Source organism: Anastrepha ludens, chromosome 4 (genome assembly GCF_028408465.1).
Source record: "Anastrepha ludens isolate Willacy chromosome 4, idAnaLude1.1, whole genome shotgun sequence".
NCBI lineage: Eukaryota > Metazoa > Arthropoda > Insecta > Diptera > Tephritidae > Anastrepha > Anastrepha ludens.
In genome coordinates, this window is record NC_071500.1 from 27,846,816 (window position 1) to 27,870,198 (window position 23,383).

Here is a 23,383-nt window from a genome sequence, read left to right on the forward strand (position 1 = left end):
TGCTATTAGCAAAATTGGTGAATATATTTTGTAAGCCACACATTTATGATGATGAGCCACAGTTTGATGTCAAATGTAGCAGCGAAACCAAGGCGAATTTATTATAGGTGACAGCAACCACCTATAAGTAAAACCCTACATGTATTTGTTGTTGCGTTTGGTCCAAGCATCACGTCAACGTACAATCGCAGATGTAAACATACGAATGTAAACATACCAATACATACAAACAAAGCATATCATTTTGACGTAAGCCATACCTACGGCGAAAAATTCAGCTGGGTGAATGCTGTCACCAAGGCGAATTTATTACAGGTGACAGCAAACACATATAAGTAAAACCCTACATGTATTTGTTGTTGCATTTGGTGCAAGCATCATGTCAAAATCAGCAAGCAAATGTAAACATACGAATGTAAACATACCAATACATACAAACAAAGCATATCATTTTGACGTAAGCCATACCTACGGCGAAAAATTCAGCTGGGTGAATGCTGTCACCTTATTAAATCCACCTTGGCTGTCACCTATAATAAATCCACCTTGAGCGAAACACTCTGAGTAGTTTCTCCATTGTAACAAAACATTCGCAAGCACAATTACACATGCACAGTTTGAGGTGAAATGTAGTAGCAAAAACACTGAGTAGCTGCTGTATGGTTTGTTGTTGCACTATTGCGCTGCGCAGATAATATTCAAATATTCAAAGTGGTGGTTTGTGTCTTCGTTGGAAAAATTTAAAATAAACACTTACCGACTAAATAAACCATCAAAACCACAAACCAAAAGAGAAAAGGGGCATAGAGAAAGGGCAACGCGCCACTTCCGTCATCGTACACTTCCGGTGATTCACACGATTTTACTACCCATATTTTTTTCATACCGTGGGCCTTATATATTGTTTCTTAAGGAGTAAACTCCAAAAAGATAAACATTTAAAAAACAATTAACTATTTTTTCATTTACCTGATTCAAACATTTTATTTTAATACCAAATAGTTCCGTCAAATGAACTTATCCAGACTTTCAAATCATATGTTGCGTTAGTGATGTGTAAATTTATTTGTAAATTCTCCACATCGACGTTACTAAGAGTTAAACAATACAATATTGCGCCTTAATAATTTGCTCTGCCGTCAGCATAGTACGACTCACGGTATACAGAATACAGAAGGTGGCACCTTCCGAAAATCGCTATTTTATTTTCGCGATTTCGGCAACAGGATGAAATCTTCACTGCCAATAAACAAACAAAACGAAAAGGGTAGTTGATTATCAATATTCAGTGAATGGCTTGGTAATATTCTGAATTTAAGATTTGTAATTTTTAAATTAAATAAACTAATCAAAATAAAGTGCCGCTTGTTAATTTGTGAAAACACATATTATAAAAATACCTCCATATGTGGATTTTGGCATTTTTTTTCCAATTATACCGTGTATTTATGTGTAATTTCTTGTGTTTAGCACTTTTCAAGCTTCTGTTTACTCTTTCTTTTCACATACAAGTAATATTTCCTCATCTTTGTTGTTTACCTGCACAGATATCGTCACAACCAATATTGTGTTTTATCATTCTTGTTAAGCGACCAACTCTAAGTCTAAAACACAACAATGTGATTCCAGCCAATGTTGGAGCGAATTTTGCAAAAATTAATATAAATTTGGCTTAAATTCGTCTCTCTTTGACAAGAGGATATAGCGATATTAGATTTGGAAAACTATACAGGTTGCTTGCAAAACACTTATAGAATGAGGACGCAAAATAATCGAAATATAAAGCAAACATGAAAAGGTGAAAATTATAAAAAAATCTCGCTGATACTGCAATCAAGAATTGGCTGTATTTAACATCATATGTTAAATTAAAGCACACAGGTCCATTGAATATCATTGCTTTTTTGTGTTTTGGGCTTTAATCGGGAATAAGAGAAAGCGACTTAAAATTTGCAAAATTGTCGGCTTTTAGAGATTTAATAATATATGTGAGTATTGATTATTTAAAGTACAGCTCTCTGATTTGCATTAGATATTGGGCGTCAGATGCCAAATTGCCATTGGTTGTTCGGTAATTATTTCATATTAACGCCTTAATGTTGTTTCGCTGCAGATACGATTTTTTTGGCTCTTAAGAATGCTTTACTCTACGTTTACTCTTATTTTAGAAAATCAGAATAATCGATAAGCCTGCAATCGGTTATAGGTAATATCTTTTTATGTTGTTTCAGCCACCCTGCTTTTCCTTGACGTTCAATGCTGTACTGACATACAGCTGTTTTTATTTATATTCTGTGTGTTTGATGACAAACATTTTGCTAATTTCATTAAATATATATCTACGTTTTAGCTTTTATTGTGATTAGAATAATGTGTTGACTGTGACCTCAAATCAAAAAATGAATCCGTTTCGTGATAGTTTAGCCAGCATTCCTGGAGCGTTGACTAATTTGATTAGTGAAAGTGCTTCCAGTTTGTTGCAGCATAGTAGCGCTAGTAATAGTGCAGCTTTGGCTCCCGATGACGACGTTAGCTCTACTGCGTCTCAAAGTGACAGATCGTATCCTATACCAGCATCCTTAGTGAAGGAACAATGGCGATTAATTTTTACTTCTGATGCTAACGTACAAGATTTGGAAGCAGCGATTGCACATTGCCGGGATTTGGTAATGCTTACCGATGAGTGTAGTGAAGAAAGACGTTGGTTGGTTCGCCATTTAGTTGATTTGCGGTACTCACTAAAAGAGCTAGAGTCAGCACAGACAGATCCGTTGGAAGTACCTCCTCAGGTAAAAACAGTTGTGGGCCATCATTTTCATGTGCAACGGAGCGGACACATTGGTACCCGTCAATACTGTGATCATTGTAGTGGTATCATATGGCGTATGATACAAGCATGTTATGTGTGCAGCGATTGCAGTTTTCTAGCCCATCAAAAATGTGTTGACAGTGTAGTGCGGATATGTGCACATGTGATAGCATCCGAACGCTGTTACCCTATTGATGAAATTTGTCCTGAGATCGGTTTGGCTGCGCAGCGATACAAATGTGTAGAATGTGGAACTCTACTAAACTTTAGTAAGTGTTAAATCACTTTTACGGAGTAACAGAGAAATATGTTTTGCTAACCTAAAATAATTATATGTAAAATACATAAACACAAATTAAAAAAAAAGATAATAATTTAAGTCAGCATTATGTTCGTAGTAGATTTATTTCGTTAATTTCTGTTTTTATTTTTATTTAGCACAACCCAACTCGATTAGCTGTTTTGGCTCGAACAAAAAAGAGGGTAAACATATTTTTATTAGTTATAACTTGCTTTAAGCGCACTCGAAATTTATATTGAAAAATAATTTCAAGTTTTTTAAAACTAAAGGTTTTTTTTCGTAATAATATTACATTTATTCTTCCTTGCCCCAGGACTGTCAGGGCTGCAGTTTGACCAGGCAAATGTGCATCGTTTTTATTGTTCTATTGTCATAAGAAATACGCAATATTTTCGCAGGACGTTTACCAATATTTTCATGATATTATTATTGTAATATTGCCATGTGATGAGATAACATTTTTTTCCAGGAAAGAAAACATAATCAGCCAAGCCATGAACTTCACTTTCTTCGGGATAATTCGATTTCCGCTTCCGCTTGATATGCATTTTTCGCGGAAATTTTTCATTTTCGAATATAAATTCCCTTATCGGCAACACCAATTTCGGTCGAAAATAGTGCCCATTGAACAATAAAATATAATAAGAATAAAAAATGACAACTGTGTCCAATTACTGTTGTTTAAGTTCAAAACGTCATTTTGTAGAGTAAGTTGTAATGTTACGTTTTGTGCAAAAAGTAAGTCTTGGAGAATTCTAAGCTGTTCTTCCAAAGCTATTCATTGTGACCATAAAGTAGCCCCAAATATTGCTAAAACTTCGTTTCCACGATAGTCGGTTCTGCGTTACCGAAACGACCCGAATTTATATCCAGCCAAGGACTGTCACTCCAGTAGCATTCCCCTTATGTAAGTATGGGGAATGTTTATGCTGCTACAACAACATTGCTAAAACTTCGTATACTAACCGCAAAATATCTGCAGAGCTCTTTTTATATCCACGCAAAAAAAATAAAAACTTAAAAAAAGCGCCAACGATTGATGGAATAGCAAATTTTTTGCTTTGAGTGGGAGATTTGTAACAAAAGCTTCTTTGTTTAGCCTCTAATATTGCATAATTATGAAAAACAATTTGTTCAGTACATACACAAACAATAAATTGCACTATGCTTATAAAGTTTCAGGCAGATCCACGTGATTATAATTGTCTCTCAAATATCTCATAATCGCATGATGCTCTACATTTGCTTCTCCCTCAAACAAAGTTCGCAATGCATTTTTATCAAAATTTCCAAGGAAATTTATGCTTAATGGTTTCCAATTTTTCATATGGCTATCAGAGTTGATATTCTTACATTCGAATAATTCGAAGTGAGATTTATTTCGCGAGAAATTCGATCTATATATTCTTCTTTCGGGCGTTCGGAAAAACTCTCGGTGAAACTTATAAAAATCCTCTAATACGTAAGACAGAAGGTGTTTTTATTCTAAATATTATATGTAGAAATAAAGATTTACTTTCGTTTTATATTTTGTAAATTATTATCGTATACATATAATATTAATATTTATGCCAATCTATTGATTTCTCCTATCAATTATTATTTTTTAAATTGACCCTCCTACAAACAATAAATATTCTTCTAGCTATCATACTCAATTTCACAATGTACACTCCAAAAAGCTTTTTGAAAAATCGTAATCTTTTGTTTTTGTTTTTAATTTTAAATAGAAAACTCTTGGATTGAACCACGTTTGTGCGACTACAGTGGCCTGTATTATTGTCCAAATTGCCATTGGAATGATAATAGTATCATACCTGCTCGAGTAGTGCACAATTGGGATTTCACACAACATAAAGTATCACGTGCTGCGCTTCAAGAAATATCGCTCTTCTGCGATAAACCACTAATTAAGCTAGAGGAGGCGAATCCAAAGCTGTTTGTATTCTTGGAGAAATTGGGTAACATTAAGAAGATGCGCCAAAATTTATTTTATATGAGGAAATATTTACTGGAATGCCGAACAGCAGCCGAGGAAAAATTTTTAGATAAGCAAATAAGTGCCCAACTTACCAACGATAACACTGGCGTGAGTGATTCACGTTGTCACCTCATACAATCCACCGAATTTTATTCAATAAATGATTTAGAGCTTATTGAAAAAAGCATTTTAATAGAATACTTGCAGAAATTGTTCAACGCATTCGACCAGCACATACGCAATTGCGAGATATGCCGTGCCAAAGCTTACATATGCGAGATTTGCGGCAATAATGAAGTGATATTCCCCTTCGACGATGGCTGTATCATGTGCGACAAGTGCAATTCTATTTACCATCGTGTTTGCATGACGCGAAAGAATATGATTTGTCCGAAATGTTTGCGATTGCAAGAACGAAAAAATCAATTAGAAAACAATAATGGTGATGACACAAGCGATGCTGATGAGATTTAGTAGTTTAGACCATGTTATTCAATATTTTTATAGATATGTATGTAGCATCAAATCCTAGAAATTGAATTATGTCAAGAAAGTGTATTATGTATTGTACATACATTTATTTGCTTTATAAAATAAGTTTTTACATTATATTGACTTTTTGTACTAATAAAAATATTAATGCTACATAAAACTTTATAAATATTTACACTATGGAGCAAAAGCGAATGTAAAAATATTGAGAGTTAGTTCCCATGAAGGGTGCGTTCCAACAATAGTCGGTTTTACGTAACCGGATCGACCTGGATTTATATCAGGTCAAGGGCTGTCACTTCAGCAGCATTACCCGTATATGTGTGGGAATGTTTATGCTGCGACAACAACAACAACAACTTCAATATTGATTTGCAACAGTATATGTATATATGGATATATAAATCGTATATATGCTTGCACTTTCGAAATAGTTTCACATATAACTAGATTATCTACTTTTTCGATCTTAACTCTCAATACGTAATTAAAAAGCGAGATTACCAATACAACATTTCGCTCCCGAAATTCTAGATTATATTATAAATAAATAAATCGGAGTGCGGTAAAGAAAAGAGGTTTGTAGACATAATTCTAGTGAAATTTTTGCTAGATATTATTAATTATGCATTCAGATTACAGAAAAAAGCGTGCGTCCATAGTCACTTTGGCCTGTTGTGCTTATTATAAAATAAAACCTTTTCCAATAACAGGTGTTATCTATCGCTATCGAGAGATAATTAACGATTTTTTATGGCCGGAATTGGATGGTATTGATCTGGACAACGTTTATTTTCAACAAGATGGCGCTACGTGCCACACAAGCAACGAAACCATTGATCTTTTACGGTAAAAGTTTCCGGACCGTGTTTTCCCTCGAAGAGGTGATCACAATTGGTCACCGAGATCTTGTGATTGAACACCTTGTGACATTTTTCTTTGGGGCCACGTGAAAGAAAAGGTCTACGCCAACAGCCCAGGGTCGATTTAAGACCTTAAAGATGGAATTCGTAAGGCTATCGAGCACATAGGGCACCCACTTTGCAATTCGGTTATGGAAAATTTCATGAAAAAGATATTGTCCTGTGAGCGTGGTCGTGGGGGTCATTTGCCTGATGTTATATTCCACTATTAACGGCATACCTTCCTCTTTATAATGAAATAAACACCCGATCATTTATATTAAAAAATATCACTTTTCTTTGAATATCAAAATAACACCTCTATTGGAAATCCTTTATAATATCGCATTTCGTATGCGTATTGCTGCCATCATTTTTTACAACCTCAGTAGACTTTTTATGGGTCTCTCCCAACTGTCTATTACTAGTAGCGAAATGCGTAATTAAATGAAAACTATTGCTTCTGTTTGTCTTTTCTGCATTAAGGGGTTATACGCAGTTATGAAGCAAATAAAATACGGGTTGTCAAGGATTTATCCTGAAGAAACTTCAGAATATTTTAATTTGAAAATTTTTGGCGGTTATAAAAGCATCCTTCAAGAACGTAACAAAATTTTTTATTTATGAAAATGTTGATTATAGAGCGCGCTGCAGGCGATTTCTGGAACCTCCTTTAAAAAAAGACGATTTACGGTGTACATCGTAACTCAGGATTGGATTATCTGAAATCAAAAAACCAAACAAATTTTGTTAATATATTAGATTATCTAGTAATTTTCGTTCGGCTAATCAAAATAGTGAATTTTCACAAAATGGCAGCTTTTAAAAGAAATGATTTCGATTTTTACGTTAAAATTTGGCCGTAAATTGATTATAAAATGGAAAATAAGTATCAGATTTACAAAAGGAACGATTAATTACTAGAAAATGTATCTTTAAAGATTGAGTTAAAACGGTTGACCGATCAAACAAGCCGTTTTCGAGATATCGTGTACACCGACTTGAAAAATGCCGTTTTGAAAAAAACACGTTTAAAGTTTCAATACCTACCTTAAAACGTGCCGAGGCATCTCTACATATTTAGGTATAACTCCGAAAGTATTGCTTAGATCTACTTCAAATTTCGTGCGTATACTTTTGAATATATGTACATTACAAAAATGTAATAAAAAAAAATCGTCATAACTGCGTATAACCCCTTAATAATAATTAAACAAACAAAAAACTCCAAAATATTCCACCAAACTAGTTTCTATGAAGAAAAACCTTTCAAAACAGTTTTGACTGCTGATTGTGAATTTTACAGCTAATCCGTCAGATGTGAACAGGTAGATTAATTTTTGTGGATTCATTGCTAACTACTGCATATGTGAACGTACTTTTAGTGTTTAATTGTCGAGGATAAAATAAACAAGTAAGGAATTCTAAAGTAGGTCCGGACCAAGCCACATTAACAGGTAGAAGTAGTAGAGCAAAAACAGTAAGAGCAATGTTTTTTGTTTTTTTGTTTTGGTATTCGTTCCTAAAACGTCAAAATCTATAATCAAAGAACTGTTAATCTGTCAGAGTAATTTAAATAAAATTCTAAAATTTAGAGATCGTAAAAATAGAATGTAAAAAAATTAGGTCAGCTGTTCTACTGATACTACCCGCTGTTCAATTTGCGTTGGTCCTTTCCAAACTTTATGTACCCGCGTAAATTTTAATATAATTAATATTGGGTTGGCTATTAATTTTTGGAATCAAACAAATATAGACAATGAGAGTTATGGGTCGTAACATCAAAGGGGCGGACGGAAATTTAGTTCTAATTCTAAAAGTGGGTATAGTTTTTGTTCGACCTCAGTAATATTTATACGGTAGTGCCCAGACTCGCAACTAAGGGAAATGAAACACCAATCGATTCAAAGCGGACGTGGGTAAGCAATAATAAACCTCCGAGCGTGTTTCTTCCATGAAAAAGCTCCTACCCTTCGGAGGCGACAGAAAACAGTAGGTGACTCCATTTGTGGAAAAATATCAAGACTTATGCTACGAATAGGAGCAGGAGATCGGCCAAACACCCAATAAAGGGTGTAAGCGCCAATTATATATATTTAGATATTTACATAAAATTACCTTTACATAATGGCGGGTGGGTGCGGTTATTGACTGATTTCTCCCATTGAAATATTTATTCATTTTTGTTCGAATTACGTGTGCATGGACACGCAGGCAGTTGTCCATGGCTAAATCATCATTCTGAGCATTTTGGTATATGCATACATATTTACGTACATATATAGATGTCTATATCTACATATCTCGATTCTTTTATGCTGTTACATACAACCGTTATAAAATGTATTATAATACAAAATTATATTCCAATTGTTCACAATCGCGCGGTTATAAAATAAAAAAATTCCGATGACATTAAATTTTGAAAATCATATTATATAAGTGAATGTGTATGTGCAACCGGTTAGATGATAAGGCAGTGTACATATTCCCTTTATTTAACTAATATCGTAATTTTTCCAAGTTACACACCATTGCTGACCTTGTGGAGAGTTGGAAATGAATTCCAGTTTTTGCATTTTATTTTACTGAAACGGAATCGTTATTTTTCCCAGTTTCGCTGAATCGTTAGCTAGAGGCTTGGTAAACATTTTTGGTGTCAAAATAAGATGAAAAATTCATTTTGCTTGTCATGCCCTTGCACAAGTAACCCTGCCTGCATAAATAACGAAGTTTTAACCCTTTGGCGACGGGGCCGCTCGACGGGCGAGCGTCGCTGAGGACGAGAGGTATTGAAGTGCGCAGTAAAGAAAATAAATACGCTGAACACTATAAAAACTAAGGCTTTATTTAAAGCAAGAAAAAATTTTCATAAAATCAAAAAATAATTATTGTATTAAAAACTGCTATAACTGCTAATGCTGAAATGCCTGAAATGTCCTTATTGCACGGACTTCACTTCCACTTGACGAAGTAACGCCGTCATCTTCCGTCTTATCAGATTCAAAGTAATATTCATCAGAACTGTCACTATCTAACGTATCATCTCTAGATCGCTTAGCCGTCGTGCGTAGGATAAATATATAAAAAGCCTGCTGGTTCCTCTGGCAGTCGTAAATCGTATCCCTACCATTTATTTTCATATACACCCCACTGCAAAGTTATGAACCCTCCACATTGCTTTTTATAAAAATATGGTTCATACTATCACTAAAACCATATAACGAAAAGTTCCGAATTTCGTCCAAAATTTTTAATAGCTTTTCAAAACTTTATCAAAATATAAAATTTTTTAACTAGAATTTTTAGAGCTTTTCTGGGTATGCAGTTTTATAGTCCATTTAGTTCATAGTCTACATTCTTTATTACAATAGGAACATTTAAAATAAATACTGTTTCCTTTCTAATCTCAAAATAGGTGCTCCAAATTTCACAGTTTGAAGGTTATCCTTAGCGAATGTCTCGTGAAGATTGTATTTTTTTACTTTACTCACTTCATCGCTTTATAAAAGCGATTTTCGCATTTTTAATTCAGTCTTCGACGGTTACACCATTTGATTTCTACTCAATTTCTAATTAATTCAGTTTGATGGTATGCACATTGTGAAAAGTTGTATTGTTTATCAGTGTGTATGCAGCGACAATCAATCTGATAATTGCTCATTATGTAATTTGAATTTGAGTGATTAAATTTCTAAAAGATCTTAATTTGCACAACAAGGCCATTATGCAACTAAACTTCGGAATATTGCGAGTCAATCCGCTGCAGATGAACAAGCAATCGGACAGGGCATAGCATCGCTTTAGTATGCGCCGTATCTATATGGAGGCATGCTGACGAAGCCTTGTCCAAAGCAGCAAAGGCTCTCATGATCTAACAGGAAGATCTTGGGGCTGTAGTCCAAGAATCCGGAGATGGGTGTACATCATGATAATAAGGACAAATAGTGGCATGTGGAGTGATCATTGGCGCATCGGGAGTCACTCTCTCGATGGTGCGGGCAGCGCTAACTAAGCTTCTGCGCTTAGCATGCGTGTGCATTAAGTGGGCGATGCGGACTTGCCCCACAACTGCGATGGAGGTGATGCTTGAGCTGATACCGCTTCATATACATTTGTAGTTATACAGCAATCAGCCAATCGTACCCTGCTGAATATTACCAGGCAAGGCTTCGGGAGAGGAAAAGTGATGAAAATCTAAAAACATGGAAGTGCTAAGGCTGCAGCTCCCACTTACCCAGCTACCCAGAGATGATATCACTAAGATAATCAAATTCGAAAAGAAGTTCAGAATTTAAATGAACAATAAGCTAAACTGGAGTAGAACTGTATTTGAAAAAAACTCCAGGAGTGTACCCTGTACTGGTGCACAGATGGCTCGAACACCTCAGAAGGCATATTTGCTAGAATTTACGGCCTCAGAACCAAGCGCTCTGTGCCGATGGGCAGTTTTCCAAGCATCTTCCAAGCGGAGGTGTATGTCATTTGTCTATGTGCAGAGATAAACTTAGAAATTTCCGGAATGAGTGAATTGCCATTCTGAGTGACAGTCAGGCGGCACTCATGGCCCTATCGTCCTGTGAGATCAAATTCTCACTGGTCGTTGATTGTATCGAGAAACTTAATCTACTAACAACATACAATTGCATCCGACTAATTTGGGCCTCAAATTACAGGGGTATAACTGCGAACGCAATATTGGACGTATTCTCGAGAGAGGTTGCGGCCTCGTCTTTGATTGGAGCCGAGCCCTTCCTTGCTATGGGAAAACACACCATCAAGGAGAAGCTCTGAGTGAAGAGCTAGGGTTAATGGAAGTTTGCTGGCACCAAACTATGCGGCTACCCCAGTCAAAATCCCTACTGGGAGGGTACAACCAAAAGAGGTTTAAAAAACTCATAACCCTTCCTAAGGATAAACTGAGAATGCTCACGGGTATTCTCACAGCTCACTGGAGACTGCGAAGTCAACTGCGCATGATCGGAATTTGGCCTACGGACTCTTGTCATTTCCGCAACCAATCTCACGAGACTCCAATACACCTTCTCCTGGAATGCAGCGCTATAGCGCGGTCAAGGTTGAGACAACTTGGGCAATTGCAGCCAGAAGAAAGGCACATACGCTCAATCCAACCCAGCTCCATCCTGAGTTTAAATAATTTAAGGGAACTGGGCTCTGATGAGTAGAGGACACAAAAGACCATGAGGTCGAAGTGCAAGTGGTTATAAAGAATCTACTCTAATCTAATGGTCCGACTGCAAGCTTGTCAAACACAAAAAGAAAGAGCTGCCTCTCTCTACGTCAAAATGCTCCTTTGGTAATGAGGCATAGTCGATCTTATCACACAGATCAATTACGTGATAATCCTCAACCCGCAAGAAGAAATGTTTGAATTGTAGATGTGAATTAAGTATCGTTTCAATATGATTAAACAATTGACTACAGCTCTTATTCTTTAATTATAATTGAACCAATGGAGGTTGTGTGCGTCTATCGTTGGAGAAACACATAGGCTGTGCTGTGTTATTAAAATTATCATTATTGTCTCCAACACCTGAGCCATTGCATTCACTGCTTCGTGGAGAAAATCGATAGAAACGACTTTCTATGGAGTATTCAAAGATATAACGGATTTTTTGATTTAGCATTTGAAGCAGACATTATTGAAGAGCGCGAGAGAGTAAATGTTAATATGTTTGGTGATCATAAAACTGTAATCAGATCCAGTGACAAATTCACCATCGAATTAAATTTGCAACCACTTGAAGACGCCCAGTATAAATTCATGAAATTTAAAATTTTTCACTGTGAATTTTTTTATTTATAGTAGAAAAGTTAGTTAATAAAACATTAGGTGCATTCCTTTACTTTTGACTAAAGTGAAAAGTTTTCAAAATAGGAAACGAACAGGAAACCAGCAAAAATTTGCAAATTTCACGGATGGCGGATACTTAGTTTCGATTGAAATTTGAAAGTGATATTACAAAAATATTCAAAAAAACTGGACATATTAGGTCCCTACTCGTACCTGTAGTTGTACGAGTAAAAATTGTTCAATAACAACTTACTACCTTCCCTTAAAAAATCGATTTTTTTATTGCATTTTTGTAATGTACATATATTCAAAAGTATGCGCACGAAATTTGAAGTAGATATAAGCAATACTTTCGGAGTTATACCTAAATATGTAGAGATGCCTCGGCACTTTTTAAGGTAGGTATTGAAACTTTAAACGTGTTTTTTTCAAAACGGCATTTTTCAAGTCGGTGTACACGATATCTCGAAAACGGCTTGTTTGATCGGTCAACCGTTTTAACTCAATATTTAAAGATACATTTTCTAGTAATTATTCTTTCCTTTTGTAAATCTGATACTTATTTTTCATTTTATAATCAATTTACGGCCAAATTTTAACGTAAAAATCGAAATCATTTCTTTTAAAAGCTGCCATTTTGTGAAAATTCACTATTTTGATTAGCCGAACGAAAATGACTAGATAATCTAATATATTAACAAAATTTGTTTGGTTTTTTGATTTCAGATAATCCAATCCTGAGTTACGATGTACACCGTAAATCGTCTTTTTTTAAAGGAGGTTCCAGAAATCGCCTGCAGCGCGCTCTATAATCAACATTTTCATAAATAAAAAATTTTGTCACGTTCTTAAAGGATGCTTTTATAACCGCCAAACATTTTCAAATTAAAATATTCTGAAGTTTCTTCAGGATAAATCCTTGACAACCCGTCTTTTATTTGCTTCATAACTGCGTATAACCCCTTAAGGGGTTACATACGCCCAAAAATTAAAAAAAATCGATTTTTTGCTTTTTCGATATTTCGAAAATATACAATAGTATCTTAAGAATATACCTGCTGTGCAATTTTCATGCACAAATTCTCAATATTACAGCTTCTACAGCCCATTAACTAAGTAGAGAGCGGTTTGCGCGCTCCTGTAACTCAAACTTTAAACTCGTTTTTCTCGGATCTACTTTTTCCGGCACGGTCTGCATGATAACTCATACAGTTTTTAATATATTTTTTAATATTCGAAAGTGTTTTCTCTATAGATTTGATTCTTGATATTTTTATTAAAAAAATTTATAAATATAATTAAAGTGTGACATTTATGGCGTAACATTTATGACTATAACTAAACTTTTATTTATAACTTTTTTTACAAGAATTTTTTTACTTTTTACAGATCCATCAAAATTTCAAGGATAAATGATGCAGACGTGGAGCAACTTTTTTTTCCATTGCACTTTGAGTCACGTGATTTTTTATATATCTTTCTTGTTTCACTTTTAATATTTAATGTAAACACACTGCCTCCTGACCGTGAAATTAAAATTTTTTTCTCTATGTAAGCTATCGGATGGCAATTCGCCAGAAATTTGCGACCTTACAATTATTACTGGAAAAGTAAATAAATGTACCTAATATTTATTGGAAAATTTGCCGAATACACATCATTATTTGATAACTTTATTATTATACACTTTAGACGTTAGTTAGAGCCAATGAGTCAATTGCGTTAATTAGCGCCAACGAAAATATATCCCTTACTCCGATTTCACCCAAGACTTTTGAAAATGTCTACGAAACATTCCAGCTTAATGAGGCGTATGTAGGAAAAATTCCAACTCGGCAAACATCGCTCAACTTGCCCTTGTTTGTACTAGTTTGTATGCATGTACGGATTTTCACCTACACTAATAGAAATTTCTCGTTGTAAAAAGGGTTATGTGATGAAGCAGAGCACAGCTGAAAAAGGGTGGATTTACACCATTTACTTCTTTTGAACTCTACCCCACATTCTTTGAGTATTATAATTGATTCATCATGTATTCGAATGTACGTAAATTAGACGTTAAGGCAAAGGGCAGCTGTAGCCTAGTCGATTTGTGTGTGACTGCTCGATGTCGGATGGTCCGAGGCTTGAAGCCCATTGTGGCCTTGGGAAATCAAATAGGGTAGTTGCTCGGAAAGAAAGGTAAGAAACACATTTTTAAGTTGAAAACTTACTTTTTAAGAATGGAAATATTCCAAACATATTTAAGAAAATTTGGAGAAGCCGAAAAGTAGGATGGAAGGATTTTCATATCGCCATTGTCATTCGTTTGCTTTTACGCTTATTTGGAAATGCAATTTTTCGTGTAGCAGGAATTCTATACAAAAGTGGTATTTTTGTATTGTAAATTATTTAAATTTTGCTCACTTCTGCGGTCAGCCGGCATGAAATTATTTTTGCTGTAAATATGTATACCAATTTAATTAAAATAGAAGACTATTTACTTATGTTTTTTTTTATTGTATAACGTTGTAGAAATTTCATATACACTGTTGAGTTCATTTTAACAACATCGATATATCTCTTTCATCGCTACACATATTTGCATTATTTTATTCTTTTTAATGTGTTGTTCGCCGCTTGATCATTTACGCTGCACGGAAGACTATCGGAATTTTTTTGGATTGTCAACTTTTTATCTAAATAATTTAGTTTTATTTAATTGTGAACCTCAAGTGCTTCCCAAAGCAGGGAAAACGCCGCAACATACACACTTTAAAGAAATATCGTCAAGAAATGCTACGGTGTTTAAAATACTAAAAGAGGCCCCTTCCGAAAATCAATATTTTATTTTTTAACGATTTTGACAAGCAGTTGACGTCTGTTTTAACATTTTTGAATGTCGAAATGCAAATATGAAGAGGGAAAGGAAAAAGTGAATACAAAAAAAAATTACGGCTATGAATTTTCAGAGCGATATATCTCTTTTGATGACACAAGTTACAAAGAATGATGGTTTTTTTTCTTGAGGTGTTATATACAGTTAGAATTTTCAAAAAATCGATTTTTTTAATTTTATTTTTTTAATGCAAATATATTTAAGAATACACACAGAAAATTTCATATCGTTCTTGAGGTGCTATATACAGTTAGAAATTAAAAAAAATCGATTTTTTTATTTTATTTTCTTAATGTAAATATATTTAAGAATACACACAGGAAATTTCATATCGTTCCGGTGAATATTTTCGAAGTTACACGTAAATTTGAAAAGGCGTTCCAGAGTGTTTGAAAGCGCTTTTCAAACTTTAAACGCGTTTTTCTCGAAATTGTGTTATCAAAGTCGATTAGTCTCAAATTTTAACACGGGCTTCTTTTTTTTTAGTAATTAGCCGAAGATTTTTTCCCGTGAATATTTTTTTTTTATTTTAAACAATTTAAGGCCGAAATTTTGGTCAAAAATCGATTTATTTTTATTTTGTCAAAAAAAAATATTTTCCTTATTCCTTCGATTAATTACTAGATTTAACATTACTTTAATGAAATCTGTTTGGTTTTTTATTTTAGAGGATCCAGTTCAGAGATATAGTGCTCACCGCAAAACGTCTTTTTTGAGAGGAGCTCCCGAAGATCTGCTGTAGCTCCTTTCCAAATGAATGACTTTACTAATGCTAAGTCTTAAAAGATAACACAATATGTGTACACATTTTTAGATCAATAAATGTAAAAGTTTTCTCAGAAAAAATTCTGGTAAAATTCGATTTATTTCGTCCTTCTAACTATATATGACCCCTTAATACGAACCACGCCATCTAAATCCTGTAATTCCTATGTAAAATCGGTCGTTGAGTCCGAAATGTCACACATTTTTTTTACTGCAATTTAATTTAAGAGATATGGCCAAAATATCAGTTTGCATTAAAGAAAAATAGATCATAAAAATTTCAAAGAATCCGTTAGGAGATTAACACAAGAGAGATATCAAATCAAAAGTAATTAACTTTGCTATATTTCATTGACGCTTCATTTTCAATTTGAATGAATAAAATTAAACGTTTTCAAGATGTTAAAAATTAAAATTTTTTTTTGTTTTTTTACAGCAATATAAAAGTTTACGATTTATATTGTAAGAAATTTACAAGAGGCATACATTAAAGGTGGTGGCACTAGACTAACAACGCTATTCTGAACGTTTGATTGTCACAGCAAAGTATTGAGAAACTAGAAAACAAATAATGAATTCGCCTTGTTTCATTCTGAGGGGATTTTTTATGAGCTTGGAAACTTAAATTGATAATACAAAATGATTTTTTTATTATAATCTGGCTTATAATTTCATGACTTTTTTTTTCAGAATATGATATCCGGCATATGCCCGTCGGGGCTATGTATTACAATAGATCAGTCCAAGTTTAGTAGAATGGCGTCAGTTACGGCTTGAATTGTAGTAAATCGCTTGTTAAGCGCTCTGTATAGCAAGATGCGCCGTCGTTTGGGAATCAAATGTCGTCGATGTTTAACTGATTAATTTTTGGAAACAAAAATTCAGTCAGTGTGGCCCGATAGCGCTCGCCATTCACCCAAACGGCAGTTCCTTCCTCATTTCGAAAGAAATAAGTATAGATGATGCCGCCAGTGTCCTATGAACTTCGCGAACAGATTTATTTTTTTAAATTAAATTTCCAAATTTTTGAAATTTAAAGTTCAGTTAAACGATTCATGATGACTTGCTAAGCCTTAGTGAACAGAAATGTCAACACAGAATACAGAAGATTTCAGTCTTTCTGAATTTCTTTATTCAATTTTTCTTAAGAGCGGCGGCTGGAATTTACAATAATGTCTATTCGGCAATTTTTGGCAAACTATAATGTCTTTATTAATGAAACTTGGTGGAGATGTTAGTGAGGTGTTAAGGAATAATCTTTATAAGGCCGAAGGTCGCCCACGCGAAAAGAAGTTCTACGCAAAAATACTGTAGATTGCGTAGCGGAAGTTGAACTGATGAGGGTTCTATTTTTGAAAGGAAACGAGTTTTTTAATACAGACAACTTTGACCACCCTATTTGTTTTGCAGACATGATAATCGAGTTTTTGTGGAAAAAATCTGTTTATAAAAGGCATGAGGACACGTTTGTAAAGCTGATCGAAGCAATACAATACACTTATAAACCGTAATTTTTGGCTTTTAATTACTTTATTATTTCTTGTGATACGCTTAATATCATTGTTTTTAAGTTTCGATGAGTTGTATGCTTTTATTTTCAAAAATATTTCTCAATTTTAAATTACAGCAAAAAATACTGCAGTTTTACAATGAACCTTCCACTGAACATCCCTCCATACGAACTGCGTTTTTATTTCAGATGTATGGCAACACCAACTTTTCGCTAAATTACAGAACTTTAACATTAAATTACTTAAAAACTATAAGCCTCCGGCAGGTGCGGTTTTCAGTTTTAAGATGTGGATACACCCCTCTATACCCCCCTTTTAACGTTTTTTTTCAAAGCGATAGACATTATACTAAATATTTCCCAGGGCGGCAGCTTCTCCAGCACTTTCAAATTCTCCGTTTGTTGTTTTTTTTTTTGCTTTAAAAATTCATTTACAACCTAAAAAATATCTTTTCAATGTCTTAAGCTTAATAAAAAGTCTAAAAAGTCCGTGTAAAGTCAGTGAAGTGATAATCGTCGAACGAAAGTGAGTAAGAACGAAAACTTTAATCGCGTTTTTCTTGAGATACATTTTTTCCGCGCTGTCGAATATAACTTTAAAAGTAATTAAGATATTACCTTAAAATTTTACAGGGATCCTCTTGAACATATTGGTATTTGCATGTACCTGAAATTTCATATTAATTATCACTTAAAATATTGTTTGGATCAATTAATGAATTTTTTTTCTTCTTTGACTTCAAATTTTAATTTTTTTTCATTAAAAATAGCTAAGTGCATAGCGGGCGGGGGCGGGGCGGGGGTAACGTTAATTCATGGAAAAAAGGCACATTTTTATGATTTTTTTTTTATGACACAGTTAAAATTTTTTCGTCAAATCTTTTACTACATAAAACTATATCATTTGAAGTATATTTTGTGAAATTTTCATCTCAAAAAAAAAGTAGTTTTGCGGTGCCCCTCATAACTCGGTGTTAAATCATCTGAAATCAAAAAACCAAAGTTATTTCGTTAGATAATCGTTTTCTCCGGGTAACGCCGAGAGGGTTTTTTGAAATTAAAATTTTTTCGATTTTTGGGAACACGTTAAAGTCAAAAACACGGTGAATTAGTTTTCGTAAAAACAAAAGTATCAACAAAATTTCAAAAGGATCGGTGCAGTAGTTTCAAAGTTATGAGGGGCACCGGCTTTGAAAACGTAAGTTGTGGGAAAACGGAACTGAAATGATGCAGAAAACACACGTGTATTTTTGTTCGATCGAATGTTTACTTTCATTGTTATTATAATTGTTATTATTATTATTGTTATTATGGCATTATAAAGCCTGAGGGCACTATGTGCTTATAGTCGTAGATGTTGTCTACAGTCGGTAAATGATCTTCTGTGAAATAGAATATATAGTGAGCGAAAAAGTTGCTAGGTACAAATGGCGCGCGGTTGAGCCAGGTAGGTAGCAACACTTACATGGCTGTATCTTCGTATGTTTTGCTCCGATTCATCTAATATAAAATTTTCACAGAATATTTTTGAAAGGTTCTTCGTTTAAAAAATCAAATAATAGGACTATCAATAAGTTCGTGCGGTTTTACAACAGATGGCGTAACTTGATTATTATTCCATCGATCCACATTTCCAAACATTCATTGGAGAGCTACTGTCGTAAGGCACAAACGTTAGTATAAGTTTTTTATTTGAAGCGTAAACAACAATATTTTTACCACACTTGAAAATGTCGAATTTCGTGCCAAATAATGTGTTTTTGCGGGGAATTCTTCTTCATTATTTTAATATGAAGAAAAAAGCAGCCGAAAGTCATCGTATCTTGGTGGAAGTTTATGGTGAGCATGCTCTATCTGAGCGAACGTGCCAGAAGTGGTTTGCACGCTTTAAAAGTGGTGATTTTGGCTTGGAAGACGAAGAACGCGAGGGTGCGCCGCCAAAGTTCATGGATACCGAATTGGAGGAATTGCTCGATCAAGATCCGGCTCAAACGCAAGAAGAGGTTGCAAAAACTTTGGGAGTTGATCAATCAACCATTTCCAAACGTTTAAAAGCCATGGGAATGATCCGAAAGGTAGGCCATTGGGTGCCGTATGAATTGAAGCCAAGAGACGTTGAACGCCGTTTTATGGCATGCGAACAACTGCTTCAACGGCACAAAAGAAAGGGTTTTTTGCATCGAATTGTGACTGGCGATGAAAAGTGGGTCCATTACGACAATCCAAAACGTCGGGCAACGTATGGATACCCTGGCCATGCTTCAACATCGACGTCGGCGCAGAATATTCATGGCCTGAAGGTTATGCTGTGTATCTGGTGGGACCAGCTGGGTGTTGTGTATTATAAGCTACTGAAACCGAATGAAACGATTACGGGGGATGTCTACCGACGACAATTGATGCGTTTCAGCCGAGCACTGCGAGAAAAACGGCCGCAATACGCCGATAGACACGACAAAGTTATTTTGCAACATGACAATGCTCGGCCACATGTTGCACAAGTGGTCAAAACATATATTAAAAAAATGCAAAAAGAAATTTAAAAACGTTACCCCCCCTTAAAGGAAATATATGCTACTGCCTACATATCCCTTTTCTAAGGTATGACCTGATTTCCTAAATAACTTTCAAAATTACACAATTATAATAAGTCACTTGCTGATATTTCCCAATAATTCATACTACGCTTTCCAATAGATTATTTTTTGAAGATTTAAACATATATCTACATATGGTTGCTTTTGGTAGTTTTTCTTTAAAAGAGTGCATCTGTATGTATGTATATTCATGCACATTTTTATTTTAAATTTTGCCATCCTAATTTCAATAAATGCACACCGTGCAACTACTACAGCTAAAGGGATAAAATAAAATTTTTCACGATACGACCATGCGCTGCTATAGTAGCCGGCCATCACAATATCACAATATGATGATGGTGTTGTTTTTGTTTTTCAGTAATTTAGTCAAGCTTGCATGCAATTAAAATTTACACCGGACAAAATATGTTGCGAAGTGGACATTGCGGGCAATGGATAAAGAGAATACTCATAATTCCCCTAAATTGGATTAAGAGCTTAAAATTTACTCAAATAGTGACAACAACAAACGGTTAAAAGAAATATAAACCAACAATGCAGCAGTACTACTTCATGAATTCAAAGCACATATACGAGTATAAGTAATAAATACCTCTGTGCACAAACATACATACATGCATGCTGATATCATCATCATTATATAAATACGCCACACTGAATTATTTAAACCCTTTTTTGAGTGCACCATTCGCGCGATTTCAATCAAACAAGCACCAGTGTGAAGAAAATAACTGCCTTTAGTGCAGAAATGTTAGCCCCGATATATAGGGGCGTGGCATCTGTCATATAGACCAAAATACATATAAAAACCAATATATCTCTTGAAACTTGGGACGAATGCATAAATTCTACATACCATACTTATGGTGAAAAGTGGTGTGTATTGGAAAGGGGAACGTGGCACCTCTCATATTGACTGAGACAAGCTAAGACAATGAAATTTGATACAGTTACAGCAATTGCCAATACTTGCCTTATGGTGAACAGTGGTATTGGAAAAGGGGGCGCAGTACTTCCTATACAAACTGAAGCTTTTACGAAAGACATACTTAAGGCGAAAAGCATTAGGCATTCGAAAAGGGGGTGTCGCATCTCCCATATAAACTGAAATCTCATACTGTGTGCACAACATTTAATTTTTTTTTGAATTAATGGAAATTGAAAAAAGCTTAAACCCATTTTTATGGATCGCTACCACGGTTTGATAAAAAGTTTAATATTTTCTCTCATTGTATTGTTCTACTACTTACAGGAGAATTATTATTGCTTGAATTTTCGACTACCGGCGATACCAATGTTTCAAAATATGTAAAGTTCTTGGCAAAATACATCGCTAGTAATTATTATTAAGTGAAAAGTTTGTTTTTATGTCTCTACTTATTATGTTGCACTTATTATCAAGTGAGAAATGTTGAACTAAGTTTAGTCTGTTATTTTCTGCTGAAAATGTTAATTAAACTACGCTTACATTAAAATTACATCACAATTTTAATACAGTGCAGAGAAATATAAATAAAGAATTGTTGGTGTATTTGGCAAGAATTGTTCACGTTAGAAATTAGTATTAAGAAATTGTGGAAGAGCTGAAAAGAAAAACGGGAAGAAATACCTACAAGAAATGATACCAATAAAAAAATATGAAATAAAAGTATCGGTACGACTGTAAATATCCCTATTACAAAGTAAAGAATCTTTCTAAAGTTACGCCTAGAGTTGTGAATAATTTCTAGACGACACCTTTTTATGCCATTTTTGATATTTGTCAAGTAGACATACGAAAAAAATTAAATTAATTAAAATTGTTGAAACTTATTATAAAAACAGTCGATGGCAAAATTTGTGAATGTTTTGATGGAAATAACCGCATGAGTCGACAATTCATAGTTTGAAGCAAAAAATTTCAAGAATCTGGTTGTGTTGCGGATAGAAAAAGGATTGGCAAATCAAAAACTGGACATTCTCTAGAGAACAATGCTGCTGTATCCCAAAGTGTTGTTAAACAACATTCAACATCGATAACTTGACATTCTCAACAATTAGGCATTCATGAATCGACAGGTTTGGTGGAGTTTACCTATAGATGAGGTAATTTTTCACATATAATTGTAAAGAGCCGAATTTTGAATAAAAATAGTGAAATCAGAAAGAATATAAATATTTATATGCTTTATTTTAAACCATCATCTAAGCACGTTTTTGAAAGATCCTTTAATTTGAATCTCAACTTGACGGAAGTTCTTCATAAGCTAGAGCGCCTATGCATTACTAAACCACTTCAACCATAGCTGAATCGGCCAGCACAGCTTTATACTCGTATCTATAGAGACTCAGACTCGCACGTGGAAATCATTTTAGAAGAATTTGCGACGAGTCGAAATTAAATTATCCACTTATTTATTTTCATGCTACTAAAGTCGTTGTTGGTTCCATTGTGGTTGTTTTTATTAAGCATCTGTTTTTCTGTTCTATTAGTAATCTTTTTAGAACATTGAGAGAATTTTGTACAAAACCCTAGGCCGGGCCGATTTGTGGGTAGGTAAAAAAATCGCCCATTGCTCCGTGAAAATCATATTCTAGGGATCAAAATAAGAAACTTTGCCGAAGGAACCATACCTCTAAAACGAATTCTGATGCCCCCCAATTTAGTACCAACCCATTTGACAAATGCGACGGAAGAACAGACATGGCTAAATCTATTCCTTTCATCATTCTGAGCATTTTGTTATAATGCGAACTCATTCGTTTCGCAGTCTTTAACCTGCCTTATAGTTGTTTCTGTCAAAGAAGGTGACGAGAGATGTTTAACGGCCGCCATGCAGTTTGAAATGGAGTCGTACAAAGATAGTGCGAAAGGAATGGCTTTTGCCAGTAATTTGGTTTCTTACTTGTGATTACTACATCTTCATCGGAAAAGTGGTCACAACAAATAAATTCATTGCCTCTAAGCTGGGCTCGGCATGATCTAGACCACATCAACCGTTCTGATGCCTCGATTGGAATCTTGAAAAGTGGTACTATTTCGCTCTGACGTTTTCTAAAACAAATTGCACACTTTCTCATTGTATCATTTATTACATTTCAAAAACCGTTTGAGTTTAAACGAATTACAAAATTTCAAGTTTTAAATTACAAGTTTGAATGTTAAAAATATGTTACGTCATTTCATTCTGTGCTGACAGCTACATGGACACGGCGAAGAAACGAAAAAAATACAACAGCGGATTTACTGCTATCAACTTTAATGAATTCGCCTTGATTTTGTTATATGTATATATAGAAAAATATTTATTTGATAAAATAATATAATAAAAGTGAGACCAAGGCGAATCT

At 34.4% G+C, this 23,383-nt stretch overlaps 1 protein-coding gene across 2 annotated transcripts; it reads left to right on the top strand.

Annotated features, from left to right (window-relative positions):
* The first annotated feature begins 2,269 nt into the window (after positions 1 to 2,269).
* LOC128861349 (differentially expressed in FDCP 8 homolog) lies at positions 2,270 to 5,706 on the top strand. Of its 2 annotated transcripts, XM_054099435.1 has the most exons (3): positions 2,270 to 3,078; positions 3,248 to 3,292; positions 4,841 to 5,706. In XM_054099435.1, the coding sequence occupies exons 1-3, from the start codon at positions 2,400 to 2,402 to the stop codon at positions 5,563 to 5,565; spliced, it is 1,449 nt and encodes a 482-aa protein (XP_053955410.1). In that variant the 5' UTR covers positions 2,270 to 2,399; the 3' UTR covers positions 5,566 to 5,706. The 2 variants fall into 2 exon arrangements, with proteins under 2 accessions (XP_053955410.1, XP_053955411.1); XM_054099436.1 differs by lacking the exon at positions 3,248 to 3,292 and having other exon boundaries at positions 2,272 to 3,078; positions 4,841 to 5,701.
* The last annotated feature ends 17,677 nt before the right edge of the window (positions 5,707 to 23,383 follow it).